We start from the raw sequence: 18,540 nt of genomic DNA on the forward strand, positions 1-18,540 counted from the left end.
ATGCAGATGGAAAAATTTTCTCTCTCAATTAATTCACAGACTTATAATCTTCAGGTTGTCAAATGATAATGATCTTGGTGATTTGCCTGTGTTTCAAGAAACAATTTTATTTTTCTTCTGTGTTGTCTCCTGCAGGAATGTCAGCGTAAATTGGATCATAAGCTCTCACTTGATGCTTATCTCTTAAAGCCAGTTCAGAGAATCACCAAGTACCAGCTGCTGCTAAAGGTAATTTCTCCATGACAGTGCAAAGAATTCCAATGTATGGCTTGCTTTACTTCCAGAATTCCATATCAGTCATGACTACCTGGAAATAAATCCTTACTCAAGTTCTTCAGCAAATACTCAGCATTTTTTAGTTGTAAATGGTAGAAAACAGTCTTGTACAGGGACTTCCTGTTCCCAATCTGTTTTAGATTTTAGATTAGACTTTTTGCCCATAGTTCCCAATCTATTTTAGATTGGAAACTGTTATTACTTAGCAGTACTTATACTATTACATGTATAGCTTTCTCCGTGTAAAATAAGATATTTACTTACTTTTTAAGATAGTAAGTATTTTATTGTTTTATTTATCTTTAAACAGAAATTGAGCTTGGCTTTATTGTATCAGTATATGGTTTTACAATTTGAAAACAGGAACTGATGCCTTAAATCCTGTCAGTAACATCTGTCCCTGTTTAACTAAACTCTTTCAGCTCCCTGAAGTAATATTTTCTCATGGTTGTGACTCAAACCTTTCAGAGGGAGCCACTCCCTTTGCTGCTTCTTTTTAAAAGACACAGCCAGGAACAAATTGTCTGTCATTTTTCCATAGGGTGAATATGTGAACTTCCTCTTCATTGGTTGGAACCATGAGTGGTCCATGCTTGAAATTCTGGTCTGAAGGCAATAGAAAATATATGTACTCAAAACAATGATTTTTTTTTTTCTTTTTAAGGTCATGGCTTAAAAAGAAAAAAAACATTCTGTCTCCATCTACTCACTTCTCAAAAATAATATTTACTGACTTTCCCTATGGGAAGGTCATGAAGGTGAATTACATGCTGTTCTCAAGCCTCTGGGCTTATAGTAGTGTTATGTACTGTCATGAAATTTAGCATTGAAATTTGCAATGAAGATTTTAAGTTGCCATTTAACTTGCTAATAGCTACTATGGCACTGCTCAAAATGTGCCAGTAAAAGCCATGGGAGGACCTGGTTGGCCATTCTTGTATTTCTGTGAACTGCTTCTTGACTTCATGTAAAACTATAGAATCCAACTAATGAACATGGATATAGGCAAGGATGCAACTTCACTGGCTCCAGTAGATTTACATCAACATAGTCCAGAAATAAATTTGAATTCTATTTCTTGAAACTATTCTGTGAGAAGGGAAAAAACATAAAGATCTCCAGGAAAGCAAGAGTAAACCAGATTTTACTTTTAATTTGAAATATGACTGTAAATAAACCCAAGATTAGATCAAGGAATAAAATTCTCAAGCAAAACAGGTCTCAGCCATTGGGGTTTGAAGCTGGTCAGACCAGTTTCATACTTAGCAACAAGACATTGGCACTGGCATTTACTTTGTCAGGGTTTATGAGGTCTGGGAAGATGGTGCACTCCTTCCCTGGCTGCAGGAGCATTTAAAAGTGTAGAAAAATGGCAGCCAGTGAAAAACTGGTAACAAACAAGTGCTTAAGAAGCTGTGTGCCTTGAGTGGCAGCAGACTGGATTTGAATTTTGGGTCACAATTACTGCAACCCTCTGGTTTCAATCAGTTTAGCTGATGTGCTCATGCTGATAAAAGCAGCATGCCCACATCTCATGAGATCCATCCTCATTCTGGAAAATGTGCAGCAGGTACTCTGGGAGTGCATCCTGGTTTTACCTTCTAATCCCTGGTTACCCAAGGACTTGAGGATAGACTGCTGCTGTTTGAGGTTTGCAGGAACTGCCTTTTTGCATCCCTATTTTACAGGAACACATTCACCTCAGCTTTTGGATTAAAATATTTCCAAACTCAAAATGCAGAATGTCAAACCTGCCAAATTCAGACTAGAAATTAATTTGTATTTTTAACAGTGGTTGTAAGTACCTTGTGCAACTAATTGCAAAAGAAAATGGGGAACTGTCTAACACCTGAAATAATTATACTGAGTTTCTTTTCTAGCAGACGTGAAGAAAAAATAAACCCTGGATGTAATTCTATGACATGCAAGGAGTTCATTGTAAATATGTCAGAATGGTCCTGTCTCATTTTAAATGAACCCTTTAAACTTGAAAATGTTCAAAAGATCAGAATGTGTGTCCTCAATGACCACCCTGGTGAATGTCAAATTTGGGGTTTTTTGGGTTTTTTTTGTTCCTCTTTTGTTTTCCTCTAGTTCTGCTACTTTGTTTATGCAACACAAATTCCAGGAGGATTGTCCTACAGTGTCTTCTGGTATCACAAGTTCTCAAGTATTCCCCATATGTTTTTTTTAATCAGGAAATGCTGAAGTGCAGCAAGAACTCAGAAGGCACTGCTGAATTGGAAGAAGCCCTGGCCACGGTGCTTGATATCATCAAATCAGTAAATGATTCCATGCACCAGATAGCAATCACAGGATATGAGGTAACTGCTGCTGGCCTGAGCCATCCCATGTTCCTGTCACACTGAGGATGCTGTGCCCATGGCTGGTACTGAGCTTTATGGAGCCTGTGCCACGTTCCTGAGGGGTGCACTCTGAGCTGTGTTGTGATGACCAAAAATATATCTCAGTACCCCTGTCATGTGGAGCTGGGGTATGAATGTGGGGGCATAAGGGGGCAAATGCAGGACTTTTGAGTAATTACACCCAAAACTCACTTGTAGGTGAAAGGTACAAGTGTACAAGCAAAACTAACTTAAGAAATTTGCTGAAACTTTGTGGCTCCTGTGCAACTCAAGTGTTTTCAAATCTTTTGCACTTAAGGAGAAAACTGTGGCTTTCATTTAAAGTGGGTAATGGAATCTGTGCCAGTGATTGGCAAGCTTGTTATCTGAAATGTGAAATAACAATCACGGTACAAATCAAAGGGCACAAATATATGTCTCTGCAGAAGCTCCATTGAAGTCATATGACTTTCAAGAACTAGAGCTGACTACATAAAATGAGCCCTTAAGTTTGAAGTGGAAGTGATTGACACATAAAGGAGAAACAAGCCTGGCAAAATGAAGCCTGAGAATCATGTGGTTGCCCATTTTGAAATAGCTGCAGGGTGAAAATGTCAAGAAAGAAACAATATACTGAGTATTGTTCAAAGAATTTTTACATCACAGTAACAGGCTTTAATCCAGAAAACTTTAATCCAGAATTTGACTTCCTGAGAAGGTGCTGAGGTCTGTACAGACAATGTCTGGGTGGGAAGAGCTATTCTGTTTATCAGCATGGGAGTGGCCCCAGGAGTTTTGATTTCTACAGTTCTCTTTTGTGCAAGTGCATCTGCATCTGGTAGCTGAGGAACCCATGCCAGCTGCCAACATGATTTTATAAATAAATTCAACTGCTTGCTCATTTAACTGCTTGTCAGAGATCCATTGCTGCACACAGCTGGAGATGTGGCCTGTGCATTTCACTTGGGACGAGAATGTGAGTTCTGCCTGCACTGGCTTGGAGGTGAAGCAGTGGCCACCTCATTGAACTGGCAAACACTGAATAACTGTGGTGATTGTTTTTATCACCTGTGGTGTTTCTCTGATCCACAATCTTAGATCTCCTAAACCTAACAAACTTAAAGCAGCATATACTTAATCCATTCTGATCATGGCTGAGTGTCTCAGAGACGTATTTTAGTTCATTTTAGAAAAACTCTTTAGAGCCTGTATATTATTATTGCAGACTTGAACCAGTCAACATGGACATGGGAAGCTCATGGACATAGCACACCTTCTACCTCCCCATTTCCACTGTTTCTTATTAATTCCCAAAGAGAAAGGAGATTTCCTCCTGTATTTCTCAGTTTAAATGTATGTACTTACAGCAATTAAGCAAAAAATTTATTTCAAAACAGTTCTGTAAAGGGAAGGGAAGGGAAGGGAAGAAGAGCTTCTCCAAGAAAGGTAACATATTATCCTGAGTAGGGGGGATTTATCCAGATTCCTGTCCCTATAAATGCTGAGGTCATCCTTTTGTCTATTCCTGGCTTTAAAGTGTGAGTAGTTTTGTACTCAGGAATTCAACAGAACATTCCTGTTCCTTTTCAACTTCTACTTTTGGATTTTCCAGCCTTCCATGAAATACCAGACAATAACCCCAAGGACTAGATTTTTGCCTCTGCTTTCTTAGCTGAACTGTAAAATCTGGCAGAGTAGGACATGGCCACTATTTAGCTCAATGCTGACAGCATTCCTGAGGTGGTTTGTTACATGATTTTTAAATGGGGTGAAAGTGTGAAAGACGATGTACCCAATAATTTCTTCTCCCTGTTCCACCTGTCCCAGGTGCTCAGCTGTGGTGCCAAATAAACACCTCCCATAGACAATGAAACCACACCCCATCTTGTGGAGTCTTTCTCACACAGCCATGATAGAAATACTTGCCTGGAAAACCTTTCAGAGAGGGATATTATGGCAGTAGGGAAGCAGGTTTTGTGACAGCTGATGAATGCTCCCAACTGCACTTTCTGTTTCTTGGACTTGGGCACATCCAGAGGAGCTGAACTCTTGTGTAAGAAATTGCTAACATGTAAGTCTGGGGTTGGATTGGAGTATGTTTTTTATTTTTAGGCAAAACCACAAAAAAAACAACAAAAAAAAGGAGAATAAAGCTCAGAGAGCAGAAGATTTAGATGTGTTCCTACTGTTATCTCAATATTTGTACACAATCTGGTCTGGGTAGTTTGTCCATGAATTATGATGAGAGATTCTTATAAATTATCATTATGTATTGCTCATCTTCCATAAACATGGGATACTATGTATAGCTCTAACAGGGAATAATTATATTTGAAATAGTGATCAAATCTTCCACTTTAAAAAAACTTCCTTTAGGATAAAATATTGCTGCTCACTAGCAGAAATTACCAGAAACAATGTCCTCCTATTTGCTGCCTACACTGAAGACAGTGCAGTGCTTGTGGGCTAATATTCAGTCTGCTGTGGGATTGCTGCAGACTACCATCCCTGTCTGTCTCTTTCTTGTCTCCCACTTCACTCACTATTATCCCAATCCCAGATTCAAGGTTGGAGAGACAGACCTGTCACAAGAGTTGAACTGAGCTTCTGGATCTCAGTGCTGTATTGAACAGTGCCTGGAGTGATAGGAGCTTCTCACCATTGTCAGAACCATGTAGAAAATATGCTTGTGGCTTTTTTGTGTTTTAATTTAGCTTTGCATATTGCTGTGGTTTTCACAGGCTTGCAGTTTATATCTACATGCACATATAAATACAAACCCCCCCAGTCCTATATGCACAAAGAAAAGATCCAGGTCTATATATTAGAGATGACAGACTTATCTAAATAGCTGAGGGCTTCTGAACGGTTTGAAGAGTCTAATAATGCCATGATATAGAGTGTAAAAGCACCTAATAAAGCTCTGGTTTTGCAGTTGAATGTAGGGAAGAGGAGGGGGAGTGAGAGGGAGAACAGGTTGCAATTCTTAGTATAAGAAATGAGACATTCCCACTTGGAGCCAACATCTTCACCTTATAATCAACAGAACATGCAAATGTTGAAAGTAAGTACTTTAATAATGCACTGGGCTTATTCCCTCAACTTATTATACAAAACATTCCTAGGAAAACTTGTGTTAAGATAGTTATGATTATCATAATTTGTTGAATCCCATTACCATATAGGCATTGTCATGTCTTATATACACACATTCCTCCACTCTCAACATGGGATTGTTCTGGTGGCATCTGAGCTAAATATTTGTATCAGTTGAAGTGTTTTCCCATCAGTGGTCTTCATACAAGAGCTTTGATTTAGAAAGGTCTTGTTCCTGCCTAGTTTCACTCTCCCTCAGGTACTTTTATGGCTCCTTGGTGCATTCACTCCCTCTTTGCCCAGGGCTGTGCAGTGTTGCATAGTTTGCAGATGGTGAGCCAAGAAATTATTGACAAAGCTTGTAAAGACTATTTTGAAACAGGAGGGAATTACATACCTACACAGCTCTAGGCACTGATCCGTGACTTCAGGCATATAAGCTCTTTCAAGGTTTTGCCCAGGGATGGAGGAAGCTTGTACATGAGTGGAAACTGAAACTAGATCTTCCAGAGTCAAAGCCTTTGTTTGGGTACTGGACTGCACTGGCCCTTCCTACTGCCTTGGAGACAGAGGCCTTGAAACCCAGTTTTTGTCAGCAGAAGCTTCCTCAGAGGGGACAGCCTGTATGTCGCATCCACAGAGATCCTGAGATGGATCTTTAATGCTAACTATGAGTGGGGAAAAACTGGGAATTATGGACATGGAAAGCAGTGAGTTAATGGTTATGGGAAGAAACCACACAGGCTAAGCAAGGGGCCATATGCACTCTCCAACAGAAGAGATGCCTCTGTCTGGAACCTCAAAGACCACCAGAGGAATGAATTGTGCCTGGGACTACTCTGGTTGGAGTGTGATGTATGCTCTCTCTTTTCCTTGCTTGCTAGGGGGATGTCAGTGAGCTTGGCAAGCTGTTGATGCAGGGTTCCTTCAATGTATGGACTGACCACAAGAAGGGGCACAACAAGGTGAAGGACTTGGCTAGATTCAAACCAATGCAGAGACACCTCTTCCTCTATACAAAGATGCTGCTTTTCTGCAAGAAACGGGAGGAGAACACCGATGGCCATGAGAAGACAGCTTCATACAGCTTTAAAAATTCATTAAAGGTAATAAATGCAGTAATGGTGGGGGAGAAAAATAAGTCTGGTGTTCTCACAGACAGGGATGTGTCCATATGGGGACTTGAAGAAGGTGCACATGTCTGGAGCTGTCTTGCACCCCTGAATAAATGACAGCTCCCATTTAGTTTTGGGCTGGAGACAGACCAGACCATATGTCCTGCAACTGCAGATGTGAACCTTGTTCTTTGCAACTTGATACAAAGGGGCACCTTGTGTGATCTTGCCCAGCATCCCATAAAGAGAAGCCAGACTGAATGGACCTGCATCTGTCATTGTTCTGCCTAGGGGCATCCTCCAGGTGCAGTTCTATTGCAAGTTTTACTATTGGCACAGCTGAACAGATATTTTCTGTGGCAGCAACACCTACAGATGAATCAGTACAGTAGAAGTGCCCTTTTATTTGCAAGAGAGAAATTTCCAGATATGAGTCAGGACATTTTAAGATGGCAATCACACGTAGGCCACATTTTCCCCCTAAGCACATTGGTGTGACACTTGTGACCTTAACCAGCTAACAGGGATCATCAAGTGTAATGTTCCAAACTTATTTCAGGGTACCCAGACAGGAATTGTAAGAGAACCTGCTTCAAGGCTTGAACCAATTCATATAAGTATTTCAAGTTTCTTCCTGTAGAGATAGAAGGAATGGTGGCATAACACTGTCTAAATTTTTAAATTAATGCTGATGTGGATGTGAACAAGAGGCATGAGTAAATACAATAATAGGATGAGAAGTTGGTTAGTAGCAGCTGAGCTTCAAGACTGCGATTAAGAACTTTCCATTTAAGAAATCTAGAATTTTTTTCTTCAGGTTTTTTGTGTCTTCTGCATTTGCAGACTAGTCATTAAATCTCACAAAGCCTTGTTCCATCCCTCTTTCTCTCCCACCTCAACAGGTCAGTGATAGCAAGTGAAAAAAACAGTCCTAAAACTGAAAATTTGTCAAGGTGAACAAGAGCCAGGATGGGGTTGAAAACTGATCCACAGATCAAGCAACAAACAAAGAGGATAAATTCAAGATCAGACATTAGCTTGGGTTAATTTTGAACATTCTTTTTCCCTTTAGCAATCAAAAAGACGAATGACAAATTAAATATTGAGAAATAACATGATCTGAATTTTACTTTTAACGACTCCCAAAGGTGTCAGAAGTGAATGCAGCCTTTTAAAAATGTTTTTCAGAGGATCAAGTTTAAAGACTCTTGATATTTTCCAGATTTCAACTTCTTGTTTTCTATTTTGAAACAGATGAGCACTGTGGGCATTACAGAAAATGTAAAAGGGGATAATAAGAAGTTTGAGATCTGGTATAATGGCAGAGAAGAAGTCTATATCATTCAGGTAATGACAATCATTTTTCTCTCCAAGGGCTATACTTCCTTTCAATTGAATTGTTTTTAAGACTGTTCACTGTCCTGTACACTCCAGAAACAATAGCCATTGAAAACTTCATTGTTAAAGCACTTTCATAGGCACTGAAATGGCTAATTTATTCTGAAAATGGTCAGGATTTTGGCCAAAAGAAGAAATAAAGTAATGGAAAATTCCTTGGAATGCTGGACAGAAAAGCAAGGACAGGACTTTGGATTTGTGGTAACTTTTCCATCTTGAGGAGTGTCTGTTTTACTCAAAGCTGGCCACAGTGTTCCAATCCTTGGCAAAACTGAGAGCCAGAGTAGGTCAGGGCAGCCTAGTGATTGGCAGCATGTTTTAACTGGATCTGCTTTGCCTTGTTCTCTTTTGTTCTCAGGCATCTTCTGTTGAGCTGAAAAACACCTGGATTTCAGAGATCCGCAAAGTCCTGACAGGACAGCTGGAGGCATGCAGAGGTAGGGCTCACAGAGCAGCAGCTGGGAATGTGTCCTTCCCCTGTAGCTGTGTGTGACAACATGGGGCTGGGACAGCTTACAGTGCCAGCCAGTACCCCCAGAGGAGCCAGCAAGGACCAGCTGGGCAGTTGCAGCATTGCTGGGATTTAAAGCCATGTCCTGATGAAAGAAAATTTCTTGGACTTTTATAAGTGACAGGGATAACTATTCCATTCACAGTTAGTCCAAGGAACATGGCTTTCCTCTGCTGTCCCTCTCAAGCCACAACTCCAGAAGCATCCTTTTACCTCAGTGTGTGAGGAGAAGGGGTGTGCACTCTGTGTCTCCTGGATCAAAAGGTCTCCTTCCACATCCATGACTGGACACAGCAACTGCTCCTCTGTCTTAGTGTTTGCTTTGTTTTGTTTGGGCTTTGAGGGTTTTTGTTTTAAGTCTAGTCACCCCCTACCTTATGTTCTAAATGTCAATTGTCTCTTCTTTCCATCTTAGTGACCTCTCTGTAAAACATGGTTCATGACATTTCCCTCTCTCACAGAGATGTCACTATGAAAGTGGTTTGTGATGTGTTCAACACTGTGAATGATTGAATCCTCCTACATACCTAATGACACCCTTTTTAATATAAGATACTGAATCCCAGACAGACAAAATTCAGTCAGGTTATTTCAGATAGTAAAAGAAGATAGTTATGATAGCTATCATAGATGCTATTCTATTTATTCTCTTACAACAAAAAACCCCACAGACTTTTTCTGAATCTTGGCATTGCCTCTTGCCTTGGTCTGTCATTTTCTGCATCTCTCATACACTCATCTCTCTTTAAAGCAAGGTCAGCAAAACTTCTCCACCCACATCCTTCAAATTCCTAAGCAGACTTTGTCCAAGGTGGAAACCTGTGTCTGTGCTTTAACTTTAGAGGTCACCTCTGTTTTAATTGCCTGTTTCACAAAGACAATGAATTCTTGCATCCTCCTTAAGTACAAGGAAACAATTATGAACATTAGCCTCACAACTGAATACAACCCATAACAATACACTTATTTACAATGTTTACTGCTCTGGTCTTGTGTTACTGATCTTGTCTTCATCCTTTCTCCTTTTTATTCTGAATTTTACTGTGATTAGTTCATCAGAACTGCTGAAGAAAGACCTCAAGATTCTTGTTAGTGCAGTTTCAGGACTGGATCTAGAGACTTTCAGATATGATTTGTAATATTTGCTTCTGAAGTATAAAAGCTGGTTACTTAGGCTACCAGCTAATGGTACCAGAGTTGCTAATGGAGAAAATGGAGAAAATGTACATATTTAATAGGATAGAGTGCTAGTCCTCTATTTGTGTTTCTAGGCAAAGGAAATTATGCCTTTATGTTACCCAGATGAGCATTTGTGAAATCTCTATAGCATACAAGACCTATTAGCTATTAGAGTTGCTTTGCATTTTCCAGAGAAAAATATACAGGAATCAAGACTGATTGAAGCATTTATATTTTGATGTTCTTTATTGTTTTGCTCTAAGATTCTAGAATATTTCAGATTTTCAGGCACCTCAGGACATCACAGTCCAAGGTCCTGCTCAGAGCAGAATCAGTTATTGGTCAAACAAGGTTACTCAAGACTTTATTCAGTCTGGTCTCGAGACCATCCAAGGGTGACTTTCATCCTACTCTATGAATATAGTCAAGCTTTCCTTTATTGTGAATCCAGCAGAACAGCAGTCAGAGGATATAAATTGTATCTAATATGCTATTGCAACTCTTCCCATTGCCTTTTCCCAAATGATCACATGAATCAAACCCCTTACTACAGTCACTGGTGTCAGGAAGCACATACTTTGTCCTGTGGTTTTAAAGTTTCTTTTAATGACTCACAAAAGAAGAGGCTTTAATCCAAGACTGGATATTTTTACAACTGAGCATTGCAATGGGAGAAGGAAGAGGGATATATTTGTTTGTTTGGCTGTTTTACATGACTGTTGTTAGGAGTTGCACAGGGGGTTGGAATGTTGGAAGGAACCAGCTGAGGTGGATGAGTGAGGGGCAGAGAAGGTGGCCACAGGATGGGATAAATAGTTTAAATATGGGTCACTGGTGCCCAAACACTCGGTGTGTACCCAGCCCTGTCAGATGCTGCAGTGAGCATGGAGTGCTAATGAGGCTTTGGGCAACACCTTGATCCATCAATCCCCAGCAACATAGCTCTCTTGCAGGCAAAGGAATTATTGATACAGTTCAAGGGATCTGTGTAAGGCCATTAATCATTTGCCCAATCCGGGAATGGAGCGACTTCCCACTCCCCAGCCTGCATGGGCATTTCTACCCCACCAACAAAGGACTTGAGTTTAATCTTTCAGTGCTGCCCCATCCCCTTGTCATGCCTCTTTCACTGATAGGAGGTTCATCTTCAGAGTGAAATAGCCTGGGGATCTCAGCAATGTGAGAGTTTGAACACAGCTCCTTCCATTGCTTCCTCACTTCTCAGTGTCTGACTCTCCTGGCCCTGAAATCCAGGCTCTGAGCAACTGTCTTATAATTTATCTTCATTCAGCATTTACTGGACAAAGTGCAAGTCTGTTGCTGCCTTGTGGCCCTGCAAAAAGTGTGAACAAGTGGCATATATAACATTTACTGATTATTGTTTGTCAGGATGCTGAGCAAAACCATTCTGCAGAGAGATGAGGATATATTCTGCTATGTGGCTGAGTATGCAAAAGGACTGATGGACATGTGTTGCTAAATCCAGACAAAGCTGTGAGCCACAAAACTTGTATTCTGGGAAAAAGACCATAATGTCCATTCTTCAGATCAATATCATGCAGTTAGCTAGGAAGAGGTACCGGGAAAAGAGAAGGTAGTAGAGAAAGAAATCTCTTTTGTGGTGAAAAAATGTGAGTTGTTTGGTGAGCCAGAAGGTTTCATTAAGATCTTAATATGTCTTTCTCTTCAAGTACAAGCATTCCATTTTGATTAGAGTGGCAGTCAAAATCTCTCCTCTCCTGTTTCTCTCTCCCACCTTCTACATAAAAACAGAAACAATTGAAACATTTTGGAACAGCTTCTTTTTATTTTTTCTTTAACAGAAGCAAGTCAACTGCACCAAAGAATCACTGAGAGTGTGTATCATGCACCAATGGATTCCTCCAATGCAAGCAGGTAACCACAGCTGCCTTGACATATCAGGGCCATGTTTTGTCTTGCATTTGTGCAGTACATAAAGTCATAGGTTTTTGTGTTTAGCTTCCTTCAATTGTCTTCAAATTCTTTAAAGATAAATAAACACAGATAAAGGTTTGCTCAAGAGACAAGTAATATTACAATGCAGAATTAATTTCAAAGACTAACTCAAGTTTAGAGAAAAAGTATTGGAACATTTCCAGGATCTCAAATGGAGCTGTCAGCAAAGTTTTGTAATGACCCAGTTGCTGGGCAAGTTTAATGTAAGCTGGCATGGGATTTCACTCACTGTAAAATTTTAGTAGGATCAACCAAGTCAGGAGATCCCAGGTAACAGCCAGCTCTTGAGAGTTGTACAACTCAATGCAAGAAATATTAAACAGATGTAGTGCTATTAATCCTGCACCATATTTTCTCTAGGCTTGGTTAATTTGCTTTTTTTAGGGTTCAAGGGTGGAAATCTTTCAGCAGAACCACCCTGGGGATGGGAGAAAATGATTCCAGTAGGATATGAAGTGCAATCACAAGAATGTTTCAGAAGAATCCAGATGTGTGTCCTTCTTATAAGGCTCTTAAAGTGAGATTTTCCAGAGGAGAAATTATAGACAAAATATGTCAGCAGAAAATTAACTCCAGGGAGAAAGGCCATGCGATCAGCTATTTGTCCTAGAGTGGATTAAACCAAAGGAAAAATGAAGTGTTTGTTGTCCTCACTCTGCCAACTGTGCCAGAAAAAGGGAGGTCAGATGCTCCTGCTCCAAATGCTGGGTTATTATAGAAACAGAAGAATACAGTGAGTCTTCATGAAAGAGCAATGTTTGGGGTGTGATGAATGGCACAAAGTTTAGGGTGCCCCATTATCTGTAATACCCAAGGTGTCCCAAGATGAGCAAGGGCAGCAGAATTGCAGCACCAAGCTGACTGTGCAGGAGGTGATGTGAAATGGTGGATCCAGAGTTCCTGAGACTGGGGAGCCTTTTCTGCAGCCTGTTCTGGATTGCTGGGGGGAGACAAGGAGGGGAAGGAAGAGGCTGGACTGCAGCAGCCACCACGTGGCACGGTCTGTGCTCGGGGCTGACATGACCAAGCAGCCCCAGTTGTGAGAGGTGCTGGAGGCCAGTGGAGACAGCATTTGCTAAAGAGCAGCCAGCACCATCAGTGCTCTGCCAGCAGAAGGAGGCTGATTCATCACTGGCATGTCATCTACTCAACAGACACCTACTCCTGGGCTGCCCATGTGTGACAGCGACTCTGCTGTGGGTTGGGAGTTGCTGTGCTATTGGGGAAATCTGTTTGCAGGATGCTTTCCCCTCCCCAGGCTGTATCTGTCCCATGACAAAGACTATCCCCTTTACTGTTTACATGCCACCAACATCACCTGAGACTGCAATTCCATGAGATAAGGCAGGCCTGACTTGGGATTGGAGCTGAGGTGTTGGAAAAAGGGACACTCAGAGCCAGTGTCCTACATACAGGCAGTTACTGAGTGTCCTTAAGTCCTGTTCAATCTATTTCAATTCTCTCTCTCTCTCTCCCCTCCAAGTTCTTCCACAAAATTCACTGCTTAATCCTAAAATGGGATGCCCAGTGGTATCTACTGCTGCTGTGTCTCTCTCAAGGGATGGCTGCTGCATTTCATTGATAATGAAATGATCCCTTTGTATTGTTTTCTAATCTATTTAAACACATGAAACTTAAATAGTCTATTGTTCTAACTGCTTAACTATCTGCTTTGTTGGAAGTGACTGATGCAGTCATACATCCATGTCAAAATATCCTGTGAACATGGATAAACACAAACTTTTGGAATTTGGCTGCAGATGCTGTTTCAGAAAATCTCGTGTATTTTCTTGGTGTCTTTCTCACAGCTGTAAATCTTTAACTCTGTCAGCTGCATGTTTCACAGTTATCCCAGCCTAGCAGGGAAGAAAGAGAGGAAAAAGAATAAGGAAATGTGAGTGTGCTTTGGATTTGTTCCCATGTTTATTTTGAGCCCCATTTTGTACCCGACATTAGGCTGCAAAATCATATTTTGATTTAGTACAGGAGGTAACAGAGACCTTGCTAAGATTCCATCAGAAACAGGTCAGAAGTTCAAATGCAAAACAATGAGTCCTGGACTAGCTTATATTTAGAAAAGGTATTTACAAATCTCTAGTATTTAAAATGTTTTTAAGTTGTTAATGATATCTTGGACCATCCCTTACAGCAGAACAAGCCCTGTGAAGGTTGAGTGTAGCAGTTCATGTGTTAATTGCAAGCAGCAGTCTAATTGCTGATACAGGTCAATAACAAGCACTTTGGCAAGGAGTATTTCAAATGGGTAGATACAGTGATTTGTGTGGAGCAGTCTGCCAAAGATAACAGTCAAACACCCAAATTAAACCAACAGACATTTGCAAAGAACCACAAGAAAACCTTGCAGCTTGAATGTCCTACAATCCTGGGACAGGGGCCCCAGTCCCATTACCCAAGGCCAGGACCTGGGCAGGTTTCTCAAGGTGGATCCTCCCATTTGTGATTCAGCTGCAGACAGGGATATCCCACTGGGATTCATGCTCCAAAGAGCAGAAGAAAAAGAAGTTGGGGAAGCCAATAGAATTCATATGTTGCTTATGCATGATATGAGCTGTACATGACCATCCAGTATCCATTTCTCTCCTGGAGACAAATTTATGCTGCAAAGGACGGAAAATCTGGGTTGTCTTTTTTTACCTGGCTTCCCACTCCAACCTTTCAAATCTGCAGCACTTGCAAAAAGAACCTGTGCAGACAATCAGCTTGTTTCTCCATTTTTCCCTTCTCAACTCTGATGAAGCACGTCCCTCACTGTGTGGTGTGAAGACAGGATGGGTTTTTCCCACCACACATGCCTGCACAGATGCAGGCTTTTGTACACACAGCATTTTAAAACCAGTCCTTTGTTCCTTAGGCTTCCATGTTTGAAGGTAAAACAGAATGCTTAGAGCTCAGTGCTTTATTAGATGTTAACAGGAATGTTACTATTTTTGTATTTCTTTTGTCCCAAGGTATAGCAGGAAGTCATCAAGTATATATGAAAACAAATCTGAGACATCAAATGTGGATGCATCTAACAACAAAAACAGGAATTCCAGTCCCAGTGCCAGACAAAAGAGAGGTAGGAGTTCTGACAGAGCTTTGGCTTCCAAAGGGTAATATTCTTATATTTGCACATATTTCTGGAGTTTGATGAGGCTACTTTAAATCCATGTTGTTTTAATCCAACATCAAAAAACCAATGCTACAAGGCTGAATGAATGTGCCGTGAAAATTTGTGAGCACCAAAAGGCATCACCAGTTTAGGGTTTTTAAGTCTGATTTTTGATGCTTTATAGTGCTCTTTATACAACTTGTGTTGTTTAAAAATAGAACTTAGGGGACAATAGCATATGTGTTTTAACCTGCTGCCTCCTGGTGAAGTTGATTTCTAGACATACTTAATTTAAATTTTTTTTCTACAGACTTTGCTAGCTGATTTCTTTGTATAAGTCAAGGAGAGTTTTTTGCCTCCTCTGTGTATATCAGTTCTCCTCAGGTGTACAGTAAATAAACCCACAGGCAGTCACAGAAAGTCCCTCCATTATTTGAGGCCATAAGTACAATAGATCTTCTATATAATGGAAGTTAAAATAAACACTATAAAGAAACCAAATCTCATCTGACAGCAGGAAGAGAAAATCTTCTGACAGTTTCTCTTTTAGGCAGTATTTCTTAATGCTGAACAAAGAATTTTTTACTAATATGAAAAACAAAAATGTGAGGTCTTAAGAGATTAATGCTCAAATGAGGCATAAAGTAACAGCCCCTTTATAAATAAAGATATTTTAAAAGAAAATTTAATATCTCTCTTGGAAAAGAGAGGCTATTCACCAAAAGATTTTTAATTGCATTAGGTTTTCATGCTGGAAAAAAGTTATGGATTCTTCATTTAAAAACCCAATCTTAAAATTTTGTTTCAGTAAAATTTTATTTTTAAAATATTTAGACTTTTTTTTTCTTATTCAAAAAGTGGAAAAGTAGCTTTTCCTTTTAAATTTATAAACCTATTTTCAGAAAAAAAAATCCCAGGAAGATTACTGATGTTTTCTAACTGTCCAGCTTACTCAAGAGTGTGGGAACAGGGCTCGCATTCCTGCTGATTGTCATTCTTCTGTATTCTGCTTTCCCATGAGCAGCTCCTCAGGGCTCTGGCTGGGATCCCACTGGCTCAGCCCAGAGCATCCTCATCCTCTGGTGGGTGGCTCTTCCTGCAGGGCTGGGCAGTGAGTCCATTCTTGGGTGATTCGGGTGTCCTGTGCATCCTGAGCTGCAAACCTCGCCCTGCAGAGCCAGAAAAATGCTCTCCTGCTCTAGATGTCCCACCAAAACTCGAGTTTGTGTCCTGCGAGGCACCTAGGGCTGGGGCTCTGCAGGGGGCTGAACTCGGAAATGTCCCAACACCCGGCACACAGCCTGGGGCTCTGCCAAAACTGTCTCTTTTGTGCCACCTACTGCCTGTAAATGCTTCCAATATCGGTGTAGTTAATGTGAACACGGATTATTTTAAAATATTGGAGAGTTTCTGCAGTACAGAAGAGGAGGGTACTATTGACAAACTGTTTCAGTTTTGTTCTTATTGATAAGTGGCTGTGGCAGAGTTTTCTACATGAAATCAGTGTGTTGTATGGACCAGACTGGTGGAGTCACTGCCTAGAAATAAAACAGGAGCAAATCCTGCAGGATGCTCTGGGGACCCCCTTGTCTGACTGCCCTGCTCAAAGCAGGGTCAGCTGCAGCAAGCTGCTCACAGCCATGGCCATTTGGGTTCTGAACAGCTCCAAGGATGGTGACTCCATAATCTGCCATGGGGACACTGTCCTAGGTTTAACCCCTTTCGCAGTAAAAAGGGTTTCTCACGTTTTTAAATGGAATTGCCCATATTTCAGTTTGTGCCTGTTGCCTCTCTCATCCTTTCACTGGGCTCCACTGAGAAGCATCTGGCTCCATCTTCTTTATATTATAAGATCCTCCTGAGCCTTTTCTTCTCCAGTGTGTGCAATCACAGCTCTTTCACTCTTCCTCATGTCAGCTACTGCAATCCCTTAATGATCTTCATGGTCTTTCACTGGATTCACTCGAGGAGGACAGGACAGCACTGCAGAAGGGTCTCTCTTGAGCTCAGATGAGGGGAAACATCACATCACCTCGCTGGAGCTGCTGGCACAGCTCTGCCTAATGCAGCCCAGGATGCTGTTGGCTTTCTTTGCCACAAATATGCTTTGCAGGCTCTCCTTCAACCTGCTGCCCATCAGGACCTGGCTCTTATTCTGTTTGGAAATCATTTCCAGGGTTATTTGGTACACCTGCAGAATGAAAGAAAAGGTTTGTATTACTTGGGTGGAGACAACATGACTTTAGAGACCAGTGTCTAGTGCTTTGCTGGTGCTGAGAGGCTGTGGGGGCTTGTGAAATGCAAAGGGGCCCCTCAGTGAAGTGATTCAAATGCAGAGCTGAAGAACACAGGAGTCCATCCCTCTGCACATGCACTGCTGTACTCCCTGTGGGACTCTCTGATAATTAAATGCTATGGATTTTCTTGCCCTAAGAAAGCAGAAAGTAAATATATTTTATATACCAGTTTTTAAATTCTTTATAAGCTACAGTATCTGTACAAAGATTGCCTGGCAGTGGGAGCAGCCATGGCAGGGAATGGCCAACACAGACTGTTTGGAAGCCAAAGGCAGCCCCACAGCTGAACCCACTGCTTGGGAGCAGCTCCTCACCAGATGCACCTGCCTGGCCCAAAGCTGGCACTGGGTAGAAGGAGCTGAACCACAGTGACATAATTCTTCTGTGTTAAAATCTGTTCCTCTCACACCCACCTATGCATGCAGGCACCTCAGGTCCTGGATTATCTTGGCTGCAAATCAGGAAGTGATGGGATGCACTCTCCTTTGGAAGCACAGCTAATCTGTCTGTTGCTTGTCTGTCAGTGTGGATTCACTGTCTGTTTGTGTTCCCTTTGTACTTTTGGTCCTCATTTGCCCCTCTAAAGATTTTCATGTGACAGTGTGTGAACTAAAGAGGAGGAAAATCTATTGGTTAAATCCCAAGGCTCAAAAGCAGGTACCCAACACATGGTTTTCCTCCTGCTCCTTTGCCATAAACCTTCTGGGTGTTATCTGCCCACACCAAGAAATGAGCAGATGGAGGATTTGGCAGGAATGCGTGGATCTGGGAGTTTGAGCTAGGTCCTGTTTCCTGCAATGTGAGTAACTGAGTATCTTTCAAGCCCAAAGCCTCAGGACCTCAATCCATCTGTGACTGATCTCTGCAGAGGCAGCTGTCAGACGGCATGGCTGATTATTCATGCAGGAGCCTGGCATGTGAGCTTTGCTGGCATGGCACCCTTACATCCCAGCAAATCAGGAGATCAATTGCATGACTCTGCCAGCTTCAGAGGCTTTAGAAAGGTTTCAGCAGGTAAGGCTGAAGGTGTACCAGCCACAGGGCTGGTGAGGGCAGACTTGTCAGTGCCAGTGCTGGATTGCAGAAGTGGGACTGCCCCCAACACTTGCATGTCCTGTACTGCAAAGCTTCTTCTCTTATTTCTCCCTACAACTCACTGCTCCAGCCAATGATGTGTTTCCATAACAGAAGGCACCAGCTTGCTGCTAAATTTTATTTTCCTTTGATGAGAGCT

The 18,540-nt window shown here is 41.4% G+C and overlaps 1 protein-coding gene across 1 annotated transcript in view; it reads left to right on the forward strand.

Annotated features, from left to right (window-relative positions):
* The window catches only part of MCF2L2 (MCF.2 cell line derived transforming sequence-like 2), a gene marked incomplete at both ends in the record, with an annotated part of 130,675 nt that overhangs the window by 101,106 nt on the left and 11,029 nt on the right, over positions 1-18,540 (forward strand). The window contains 7 exons of the mRNA XM_084212569.1: positions 136-228; positions 2,475-2,600; positions 6,602-6,823; positions 8,087-8,179; positions 8,589-8,667; positions 11,744-11,816; positions 14,867-14,976. Of these exons, the coding sequence (XP_084068695.1) occupies positions 136-228; positions 2,475-2,600; positions 6,602-6,823; positions 8,087-8,179; positions 8,589-8,667; positions 11,744-11,816; positions 14,867-14,976 (796 nt within the window). The remainder of the gene's footprint in view (positions 1-135; positions 229-2,474; positions 2,601-6,601; positions 6,824-8,086; positions 8,180-8,588; positions 8,668-11,743; positions 11,817-14,866; positions 14,977-18,540) is intronic.

Source organism: Fringilla coelebs (assembly GCF_963513975.1).
Source record: "Fringilla coelebs genome assembly, chromosome: 10".
In the NCBI taxonomy this organism is placed as follows: domain Eukaryota; kingdom Metazoa; phylum Chordata; class Aves; order Passeriformes; family Fringillidae; genus Fringilla; species Fringilla coelebs.